This window comes from Tigriopus californicus, chromosome 3, assembly GCF_007210705.1.
Source record: "Tigriopus californicus strain San Diego chromosome 3, Tcal_SD_v2.1, whole genome shotgun sequence".
In the NCBI taxonomy this organism is placed as follows: domain Eukaryota; kingdom Metazoa; phylum Arthropoda; class Copepoda; order Harpacticoida; family Harpacticidae; genus Tigriopus; species Tigriopus californicus.
In genome coordinates, this window is record NC_081442.1 from 702,718 (window position 1) to 713,038 (window position 10,321).

At 45.5% G+C, this 10,321-nt stretch overlaps 4 protein-coding genes across 4 annotated transcripts in view; 2 read left to right on the forward strand and 2 right to left on the reverse strand.

Moving 5' to 3' along the window:
* Window positions 1-270, forward strand: part of LOC131878323 (USP6 N-terminal-like protein) — a gene marked incomplete in the record, with an annotated part of 7,211 nt that extends 6,941 nt beyond the window's left edge. The window contains 1 exon segment of the mRNA XM_059224266.1: window positions 1-270.
* A 2-nt stretch (window positions 271-272) lies between these two features.
* Window positions 273-2,981, reverse strand: LOC131878328 (WD repeat domain phosphoinositide-interacting protein 3-like). Its single transcript, XM_059224273.1, has 4 exons — window positions 2,308-2,981; window positions 1,585-1,781; window positions 1,331-1,486; window positions 273-749 (listed from the first exon to the last, which is right to left on the reverse strand). The coding sequence occupies exons 1-4, from the start codon at window positions 2,788-2,790 to the stop codon at window positions 422-424; spliced, it is 1,164 nt and encodes a 387-aa protein (XP_059080256.1). The 5' UTR covers window positions 2,791-2,981; the 3' UTR covers window positions 273-421.
* Window positions 2,982-5,101: 2,120 nt separating this feature from the next.
* Window positions 5,102-7,046, forward strand: LOC131878335 (small ribosomal subunit protein uS3A). Its single transcript, XM_059224282.1, has 3 exons — window positions 5,102-5,260; window positions 5,830-6,149; window positions 6,618-7,046. The coding sequence occupies exons 1-3, from the start codon at window positions 5,231-5,233 to the stop codon at window positions 6,982-6,984; spliced, it is 717 nt and encodes a 238-aa protein (XP_059080265.1). The 5' UTR covers window positions 5,102-5,230; the 3' UTR covers window positions 6,985-7,046.
* Window positions 7,047-7,737: 691 nt separating this feature from the next.
* LOC131878340 (NADH dehydrogenase [ubiquinone] 1 alpha subcomplex subunit 8-like) lies at window positions 7,738-9,795 on the reverse strand. The gene is made up of 3 exons (XM_059224290.1): window positions 9,446-9,795; window positions 8,010-8,197; window positions 7,738-7,938 (listed from the first exon to the last, which is right to left on the reverse strand). The coding sequence occupies exons 1-3, from the start codon at window positions 9,668-9,670 to the stop codon at window positions 7,809-7,811; spliced, it is 543 nt and encodes a 180-aa protein (XP_059080273.1). The 5' UTR covers window positions 9,671-9,795; the 3' UTR covers window positions 7,738-7,808.
* Between the last annotated feature and the right edge of the window lie 526 nt (window positions 9,796-10,321).

The following is a 10,321-nucleotide window of genomic DNA, read 5'->3' on the forward strand; positions in this document are numbered from 1 at the left end:
ACTTTTTGGAATTGTTTTTGGACCAAAATAGTCGTTTCCATTTCTTTTTCACCTACCCCACCTGTGTATGCCAAATATATATATATTTATGTCTCCCGCAATTGTTTCATTCAAACCCAAAGTTACCCCCGGGTCCCTACCACCTACATCCTCCCTACTCGAGAAAGAACAACTACAAAACAAAACAAAACATCCACCCACAATTGAAGCAAAACTGAAAATTGTTATATTTTACAACAAAAATAAAAGATACGAAAGTCCTGACAAAAACGAACGGCTCACATGATTTATTGCAAAATTGAGACACGGCTATCACAGTATCAGATCGAGCGGCAATTTAACAGTGAATAACTAAATAAACAATTCGCAACAAAAAGGAACATCAAATCCGAGCTCCCATCGCATCTAGGTGTATGTTCATTCAAGAGACCTCGGTGAGCTCGAGAAATTGTTGGTACACGTCACGGGTGAAGTTATTCTTTTCAAACAGAAACTTGTGATAGCTGCCATCCGCACACACGGCTAATATCGAATTGGGCGTGGCCCCGAAGGCGCAAATGCACGGCGTGGCACCGGGGATCTCGATGCGGGAAAAGCTCCACTCGGACGCGAAGTATTTCGGTAGAATCGACAGATTGACAAATCCGGATGAGGCCAAAGAAGACTGCTTATTCCGCTTAGGATCCGCCAACGAGAACACGTGAATTGTGCCGTGAGAACTGGACGCACAAAGAAGACTCGAGTCCGAGCTGAGGAAAAGAGCGATTTGTTCAATGAACGTTATTGTCTGATGGGGATTTTTTTTTTAAATTGAGCTTAGAAGAAAGTCAAAACGCCCGGGTTTGTCTTCACATGCTAATGGGCATGAAAAACAAAGGGAGGGGGTTCAGCGATCCTGTCTCTCTATTTTCCGGCTTCTTCCTATCCTCCTTCTTCTCTCTACTCTCGTTTCCCCATACAAACTTTCTTCTCCCATAAATATAATCAGTCTACTGTTTTTTTTTAATGAGATGACATGAACAAGTAAATAATGAATCATTACATGTACACTTGTAATGATTCATTATCTACTTGTTAAAGTGTTTTGAACAATATAAAAGCCCAAGACAAAATATTCGAGATTTTGGATACACTGAAATCCAAGATTAACCATGTAAGATGAAAGGCCAGGAAAGATGACGAACTTCGCATAGTTCAGTTTGGCAAAATCAATTAAAATGTACTTTTTGGCGGGTACGAGTGTCCGACTTGAGTCGGAATAATAAAGTACTCGCCAAGGCCCTGGTTCTTACCATGAGTTATTAACTGAACTATACTACACCCGACGTACCTGAAATTGATCGAGTAGATCGTGGCCGGTTGAGTACCCCGTCTGAGTTCGGTGATAAACTCGCCGTTGGAAGCATTGAACACTCGGATGAGCGTGCCCTTCTCGGAGGCCGTGGCCAGCTTGGTTCCTTGGACATTCAGCATCAAATAACAGAGCCTGTCCAGAAAGCATCAAAGGGTAAACGAACGCTACGATGTCAGGCGTTCAAAAGGCCCAGAAAGAATCGAGCCACAGGGCAATCAATACCCACTCACCTGGTAGAATGGGCCACGACGATGGCCATGGGTTTTTCGGGTTCGGCCAAGTCAAAAAGACGGACTTGCCCATTTTCTAGGGCGGGGAAGGCCAAAAGTGAGTTTTCTGACGAAGGCGACAAGGAGCATAGACCGCGAGGATTGGGCGGGGTCTCAAAGACATGAAGCGATTGAGGGGCGGAGGTGAAGGTGAACACCTAGAACCGAGTAAGATTTGTTTCAATAGAGGCTCTGACCCAAGAGCTGTGAGCTACTCATGTGATATTCGACTGTAAATAAGATCCATGGAAGAACTAAACCTCGGGCTTTCTTTCAGTATTTCAAGTCGCCGCCCTTCCTTCTTTCCCCCGCCCTTCTTTTTTTCTCGTTTTGGCCATTATTTTCGAAGCACATTGTGTCTTTGATGGGTGCTTACAATATAAAGATACGCCCCCTCAGCCCCATCTGATTATTGAACTCCCGTGATCAGCCGTGATGATCGGTCCTGGGGCCCATTTTGGGCGGGGGGTGGGTATGGTTTGAATGTTCGGGTCAGCTCATCGTTATCAAGATCTCACGCCCCCGACCCGACCCGACCCCCCATGAGAGCGTTGAATCGTTTTTTTTTTGATTCCATCATTTGAATCTGAAGGGTCACTCCAACTGGCCTGGGATTCGGAATGGCCCAGTTCATCCGTTATTAGTTCTAAGGACCCCTGGGAATGGGGGCGAAACCAGCCTTACCTTGATAATCTCGGGTGTGACCACAACGATGCGGTCCCGCCGCAATTTGACGGCCTTCACGGGCGAATTGAACTCCAGATCGGCCACGAAGCGCATCTTCAAATCATCCCAGATCTTGACACTCCGTGGACGATCGGCCAACACCAAAGCCACGTAATTGCACCGAAACAGCATCTCGGCCAAGATCACGCCCACCGCCCCCGCTTCCGCCGTGGCAGCGGTAGGCCAGGCGGCGGCAGGCGACGCGGTGTTCGACGGCGGTATGAGGCTCATCATGGCGGGGAGTGGATGGACGGACTTCTGACGGAGCGGGTCGGCGTTGTAGATGCGGAATCCGTCGCGCGTGCCCGCCACGAAGCAGCCACTATCCTGATTGAAACCCGCATAGCACAAGCGGGGATGGGCCCCACCCGTGCCCGACCCGCTCACGCTGCCCCCTCCGCCTCCACCACTGCGACCCGCCGGTAAATCCAGCACATTCATAGCCTCAGCCCGAAGATATCTTGACCCCGGGGGGGGAGCCGTGGGGCGGCTAAAGAGGTGTTAACCAATGGCCTTGAGGCCCGGGTGGCGGGTCCAAGTAAGCAACGGGATGTGGACAAGAACCTGAAGGGGTGGCCAGGCTATCAATTAGGCCTCGTTCAATGCCAAATAATACACATACACACACAAACGGACGCAGCTTAAACCATAAAGCAGCGAGTGCCCAAGAGTACGTACGTAGGTAGGCAGCCACTCAGAGCCAGCCCGATCGAGCCCTCTGGCGGGGCGAGCTATTAGATACATAGCTCTGGGCTAGGTTCTGGGTTAGACTGTCATTTCTCAGGGTAGAGGCGCTGTTTACCGCATCCTACTTTTCTAATAATTCAGTTTGAGTGCCATATAATCACTTCCAAGTTCTTTTTTTTGGTTTGAGAGCATGAAATATTTTTTTTTTCACAGGAAAAGAATCCTAAAAGGGTATATAAGGCTGTTTGAAAATAAAAAAGACTCATAAATAAAAGAGAGAAATGGACAAGATTGTGCCAAAGTTTTCCGCAAGGAGCTGCAGAGAGTATTTTTTACAGTACATCTTCAAAACTATCCATGAGCTTTTTCTTCAACCACCACCAGGTTTTAGAGTCAATTGTAGTGAAGGCTAAGGTTTACACTTCTGAGCCCTTCAAAGAGTTGAAAATTGATTCAAAATTGAAAACTTTTTTCTCCACGCCCTTACAATACGCTTTTATTGGGACTTCGGGTCATATCAATATCAACCATGATAAAATTGTTTGCATAATCATAAACCCGATAGGTTAAAGCAATATGAAGGATCAACCCAATAAAACCCATGATTAGAATTGTGATATGACACAGAAAATAACTATGACACCTTCACTCTATCACTCTTTTCAATGGGGCAGCCTAATGAATGGGACTGAGCGGACTGAGCCCACTGAAAAGATTAATTGGCGGCATGAGGTCTAGCTAGGTCCAAATCCAGCCGAAGAAAACTGCTTCGGAAAAAGATTCGATCAATAAGTAGTGCTGGGGTCCGACGCAAGTCAGACTTGTATAAAGTCCTTTGATATTCCAAGTTTGGGCCGTATTCAGAGTCCAGAGGTGGTTCTTGGATTGGACCAGGATTCAATAGGCCCATATGAAGTCAATTTGTGTTTACATCCTCATCAATGAATTCCTTGACAAAGTCTATACTGGTTGATGAATTAGCTTTTGTTGTAAATTTTGACATTTCAAATTCCTAGGTTGAAACATAAATTGGGTAATACTTTGCAAGAGGTAACTTTGTAATGAATTACCCATATTTTGTACAAAAATGTCCCAAAACCCAACGGTCTTGGTATTAAGTGGATCTATTTTGCATTTACACTTTGGGCTTGATTTAATGCTTGTTAAGTGCACTTTTTGGCCTCCATATTTGCACTTTTTACAACTCTACTAAATCCTGGGTTTGAAGAAAGGTTAGGGAGGTGAATTGAACCAGGGGGTGAGAGGGGGGCGGGGGGGATTGCTGTCTCACTCAAAGAAATGGCGTTCACCACTACACCACGCCTCCTCCCTAAAGGTTTTTTTTCAGTCTTTGGAATGTGTCTTTACCGTAAACCACTCAGCTCCACTAGATTGTTTTCAATTTCGTTTTGAGGTTTTGGTTGAGGAAGAATTGATTGACGTTGAGGGGGGCTGAGGAAAAAATGATTTGGTATTTTTAGGTTAAATCAAAGATTTTAATAACTTAGGTTAGACAAGGACACTAAAGCTAAACTCTTTAGAGTCCCTGGGTTAGATGACTTTTTGTGATTTTTAATATCTAAAGTTTTTAAGTAACTTTCTTTGTATGACCAAAATTAAAAAGCGACAGCATAAAGAAGAAAAATATGTTGGAAAGAAAGTAGCTTAATTTTTTCTTTTTAGATAGATTTTAGATTTAAAATTGAAATGGATTTATGTTTTTTGTTGCTATTTTTAGCAATTTGGGGATCTGATTTTGAAATTAGAGAGCCTTTGTTTCATTCATTAGGTGTAAACCCATATTTGACATTTTTAAGAGCCAATTGAATTGAAATCTTCCTTGCATTGGTAGAAAACGGACTTTGAAGGGCTCGAAATTTGAAGTCAAGTCAATCAACGAAGGGTAACCATGAATGAGATTGATCAGTTGTCGAAGTTGGCCCCGTGTGGTCGAGGTTGCGTGGAACCCAGGCCTACTAGAAACGAAAACTGGCCTGAGAAAAAAAAATCAAAGTCAGACGTACGGTCATTAACACCTTTGGGGCCATCAATTTCTTCCAGCTCCTACCAGCTTGATAGAGGCTAGGCACACCCGACTCCGCCCCCTGACCAGGCTCCGTTTTCGTTTCACCTCATATTTGTTGTGTTTACGTTACACGTTCTTTTCCGCTTCCGCCGTATTAGCAGACTGACGATGGCGACCAACATCTCCAAGAAAAGGAAGGTAAGATCACCCGCCGACACCTTAAACCCTCGCCCGTCCGGACGCACTAAGACCCCAACCGGGTAAAGAGGGTGGAGGGCGATCCACCCCTCGAGCATGGAGGCGGATCAAGGCGATTGATGGGGATTTGGGTGGAAGCCAAGTGGAACCGAGTCTACTTAAAGTTGCGAGTGCATCCTAAATTTCCATCTCGGACTGATATGAATACCGTGTCCGAGGTGTCAGATGGGGATGCCACAGAAACCGGGGTCGAGGCTCTGACCACAACCGGTGAATCGCCATGTGCACCACGATTCCTCGGAGGCCAGAGCCCACAAAGGATTTCGTTTATCCACAATATGGGCTCAATAGAGATCGTTGAGTTCGGGCTTTTGGGAATGCGAGGGTTAGGGCCCCAGGGGAGATTTTGAGGTCAGGACAGAGGCGCGAGTACTGTTAGGTGGGATTGAAATGGGCGTGAAGCCCCTCCGTGGCCCCGATATTGATGGACTGACTAGCCGGACAGGCCTGAAAGATCCGAACTGACCTGTTTGAATCTGGTATAATCCACAACCTTCTCATTGTTTTAGTTTGTGGCTGATGGCGTGTTCAAGGCCGAATTGAACGAGTTCTTGACCCGGGAGTTGGCAGAGGATGGTTACTCTGGTGTGGAGGTGCGTCCCACCCCGACCCGCACGGAAATCATCATCACGGCCACCCGCACCCAGAACGTGCTGGGTGAGAAGGGACGCCGCATTCGCGAGCTGACCTCGGTCGTGCAAAAGCGCTTCAACTTCCCCGAGAACACCGTGGAGCTGTACGCCGAGAAGGTGGCCACTCGCGGTCTGTGCGCCATCGCTCAAGCCGAGTCCCTCCGATACAAGTTGATCGGTGGCTTGGCTGTTCGAAGGTAGGACTGTTTTCCAGGATCAATGAAGAACCTGGACTTCAAGCTATGGGCCCTTGTGGCTGAAACCTTGAGCTTCAATGCCAAGTATATAGTGAAGTGAGCTGGCTGAAAAGCATACTAATAAGTTGACCGTATCTTGAGGGTAAGATTTAATTAGCAGCAAATGCACCAGAAAGTTGCCTTATTGGAACAGACGGAATCAATCCAGCCAAAGTGCTAGAAGAAGTTGATACTTTCCTCGAGTTTCGAATCCAGCCAGTTTTCCTCTGTCAATAGAGATAGTCTAGCCACTTTGACCAATGATCCGATGATAGTAGTCCGTAATAGCCCATGAAAGCTCCAGAGTCATTAAGGCTCTACAAATTATTAGAATGAATGCAACGACAGGCCATGAATGGCCTGTTATCAATATGATTTAACGTGACATAGGGGGATCATCTCAAGGGTTTCTTTCCATCCCTGTTTCAGGGCTTGTTATGGTGTGCTCCGGTTCATCATGGAGTCGGGCGCCAAGGGTTGCGAGGTGGTTGTCTCTGGTAAGCTCCGTGGTCAGCGTGCCAAGGCTATGAAGTTCGTCGACGGTCTGATGATTCACTCCGGCGACCCTTGCAACGACTACGTAGATGCGGCTTGCCGTCACGTGCTCCTCCGACAGGGTGTGTTGGGCATCAAGGTCAAAATCATGTTGCCCCATGATCCCAATGGCAAGATGGGACCCCGTAAGCCCCTGCCCGATCACGTGTCCATCGTGGAGCCCAAGGAAGAAGTGTTGCCCGCCAGTCCCTTCTCCGAGGCAAAGCTGCAGAAGCCCGATGCCGCCAGCGTGCCCATGTGAAAGAAAAATAATCTTCTTGTTTGTCTACTATGGGAGAATTAAACGTGATTTAATTACTCTGACCCCTACTCCCCGTTTGTAATGTCTGAATGAGTTGTTGGTGGTAGCGCTGAAATAAGCCAGGCCTGCCTTTGTTCAACATTTCCCTCATTGTTACTCAAGGAAATATGTAAGTCTTATGGATTCGTTTCCTAGCGAGAGAAAAACTATTGCGTTGTTTACCACTGTAGGAGAAAAAAAGAATCGGTTGGGATATCAATTGCGATTTTAAGCAAGAGTGGAAATCCTCGGTTGCCTAAGCAAGATTACATGTGGACATTGATTGAAGTTGAAGAACCAGTGGCGAGTTTTTCAAACGCTCATACCTCTGATTGAAGGCTTGGACTTGACCCAGAATGAGCTTCCGCTCACTAATCTGGCTTGTGTACTTCCATACCGATTAGCATCCAAGCCCCTGACTCTGAGGGACTAATAAGCAGGCCTGTGACAAAAACTGGCAGAAGAAAATGGCATACACACAGAAGAAGAAAACTAGTAAAATACCCACGGCGAGTGTGTTCCAATTTTTTTACTGACATCCCTATTAAATCGGTCGAATGGTGAAGGTTTACTTGCCCATAGATAGAAGATGAATTTCAGAATCAGCATTTCTACAAAGTGGGAATGCTCGTGATTGAGTTGTCAAAAAAAGGACCACAGCACTTGGTACTAAAATTGTGTAGAGCCGCATCGCCTGAGAAATGTAAAATTCCATTCGTCAAGATAGATTTATTTGTCTGTCCAAAGAACTACAGCAAGGCGGGGCAGAGCGCCTGATGAAGTGATTACAAAGTCCCATTGAAGATGCCTCGGAAGATTTGCTTGTTGAATTTGGGGAAGTCACTTGGTAACTCTTCAATCTGTCCTTGTCCGGGAATATCCAAATACGCAGGGCGACGAGGTTCGGGGCGTGGTCTGAAACAAAAACGGAAACACTCACCCATGTAATTACCGCCTTTATCATGCTTTGCTGGTGTTCATCTCACCTATCGGTTTGGTGAACCTTGGTCAAAGTCATCCAGGCCAAATGAGGGCGTTCCATGCCCAACTTGTCCTTCATGCAGTCGTCGAACACTCCCTGAGTTTGACGGCACTTGCACAACTCCATGTTAATAGAGGATCGCTCCAAGCAAGTGGCGTAGTTGGTGAACTCCACGGCGCAATTGGCCTTGACCTGCAAGTCAAGTTTCCACGAGTGTGACAGGTTTAGCTCATTTTTTCGAGAGAACACAAATAACGACAGTGTAGTGGCGAATCGAAGGGCCAAAGGGGGCTTTAGCTGAAGTATCCTAGACTATTTTCAATGGTTTAATAACATGCTCAAGGTGAAAATTTCCACTTTTGTGCGGTAACAACCTTAAAAAAATAACCTCAGAGAAATTGCCACAAGATGTTCATGTATGGGAGAGAAAAAAAAGGGTTTGTTGGTCCTTGCAAACGTATTTCCATGAACATGTTTAACTGTGCTGTTTTAGGTCTGATATTCCAAAAGCACAAAACATTCCAATGCAAGGATTCATGTATTAAATTATGTCAAAACATGTTTCGAGAGTACCCCAAGGGAGAGATTTTTCATCATTTTTATCCGTAATTCTCTCTCGAAGAATTTCAGAGCAACGTCGACTTCGAGAATCTGAGCTTTCAAATTGAAAAAAAAAATGGCCACACCCGAATTAACCTGTACCAAATGAATAGAACTAACGAGGGACGGCTCAAATGTACACAAACGACAAAGCAGAACAAATAAATACCTAAGTCATACAACAACACGCTCCAAAGTGGGGGAGGAAGCTTTCTTGTTCCAATCGTGAGCTTTTTGATTCGGAATTGAAAGGATGTTGTTACACATGGACTTATTCTCCTCCAGTAACATCTCTGTCAGGTCTGAACATAAACCACAGGAATTTGGAGCTTATGTCGACAATTGAAGTTTCGGAATCGAGTGAATGCATTTCATATGAAACGAAACCCCAGGTGGCACCTAATATGCGATTTAATATCCTCGTACATGTGTCAATTTTCACCTCCATCCAACCACAGGATCAATCACTGCGTAACTCTGGACAGAATGAATGGGCTGGCCCTCTTTTGGTATTTGATCCAATGAGAAATAATCTCGCAATAAAGATTACCAGATTCCTTTGAAACCTTTTATTGTTCTGTAATTTCATAGGGCATAACTTTTGACCCAGTCTTTCGATTGAGGGTCCATTCGAAATGACTCCAGGCTAGTCTCATAATGAAGCCAATTGCTTCCAAATTGTTGGTTCTACACCCTAGGATCCCCCGCCCATAGATTAGTGGTCGAAAATAGGCATGATTGCAAGATATAAGGGTGGGTACCAACTACAGCAATGGATGACACAAATGGGTTGGTGAGTCTCGATCGAGTTCAATCCTGCTTTGACCGTGATTATTGTACCTGTCGAATGAATTTCATGGCACAAGCCGTAACCTCCCGCCCATCTTGAACGCAGGGGCGTGGGTCATGCTTGTATTCTTGGCGACAGAGCATGAATTCGTTGTTCTGAGGCTCACAGGCCTTAGCCATGTGCAGGGAGGCCGCCCGGAGGAACGGATGCCCCATGGGCACCTCCTCCACGGTCAGCTCCGCCTCAGTGGGCAGGATCACCTTCATCGTGGCCATGATGCGAATCGAGGGGCTCAATCACTTCACACACCAATAAACAAACACACGGGTTAGGCGTAAGTCACAACTGTTCTCAAAGTTCGGTGATGGCGAACCAAACAACTACAACACACCATTCAGCAGACTGTATGTAGGAATATGAGTACGAATGTGGGTTTTAGCCATTTCATCTCTTGGAGGTTGCGCGAGAGATGACGATTTTTTTTTCTTTCTTGGTTGGCTTTTTCACAGGCTTTTCTAACCGCTACAAGGAATGTAATCCCCAGTATAAGCAAAATGAGAGGTTATATTTTGCCTATTTTTATTTTTCAATTTGTATAGGGCTTGTCGACTGAACGCGTTCATAAACAACTGACGTTATTCCATGGAGTAAAAACAAAGACAACATGTACAGCCCAAACCGCACTGTGCACGCATTGAATTTTGATATTAATTTCATTTTACAAGCTTGTCTAAGCAAATAGCATTGTGGCATTCAATGGGCGGATAATGCTAGTTGACTGTGATGTTTGTTTTAGTTATCCCTTCCTAAAATGCCCAATATTCAGGGTGCTGGACCACATTTTTCCTCAACTTGACATGCCCCTGCACTTGAAAATTTGTTCTGCCGATGAATTTGAGTTGGCACAGGCCAAGCTGGTCTTTGAA

Excerpts from the sequence above, each read along its gene's own strand:
- LOC131878340 (XM_059224290.1), bottom strand. The coding sequence starts at position 9,670 with ATGGCCACGATGAAGGTGATCCTGCCCACTGAGGCGGAGCTGACCGTG. Across the intron at positions 8,198-9,445 it reads CCATGAAATTCATTCGACAG|GTCAAGGCCAATTGCGCCGT; the intron begins GTACAATAATCA and ends CTTGACTTGCAG. Across the intron at positions 7,939-8,009 it reads AAGGTTCACCAAACCGATAG|ACCACGCCCCGAACCTCGTC; the intron begins GTGAGATGAACA and ends TTTTTGTTTCAG.
- LOC131878328 (XM_059224273.1), bottom strand. The coding sequence starts at position 2,790 with ATGAATGTGCTGGATTTACCGGCGGGTCGCAGTGGTGGAGGCGGAGGG. Across the intron at positions 1,782-2,307 it reads TCACACCCGAGATTATCAAG|GTGTTCACCTTCACCTCCGC; the intron begins GTAAGGCTGGTT and ends ACTCGGTTCTAG. Across the intron at positions 750-1,330 it reads ATCTACTCGATCAATTTCAG|CTCGGACTCGAGTCTTCTTT; the intron begins GTACGTCGGGTG and ends TCTTTTCCTCAG.
- LOC131878335 (XM_059224282.1), top strand. The coding sequence starts at position 5,231 with ATGGCGACCAACATCTCCAAGAAAAGGAAG. Across the intron at positions 5,261-5,829 it reads ACATCTCCAAGAAAAGGAAG|TTTGTGGCTGATGGCGTGTT; the intron begins GTAAGATCACCC and ends TCATTGTTTTAG. Across the intron at positions 6,150-6,617 it reads GGTGGCTTGGCTGTTCGAAG|GGCTTGTTATGGTGTGCTCC; the intron begins GTAGGACTGTTT and ends TCCCTGTTTCAG.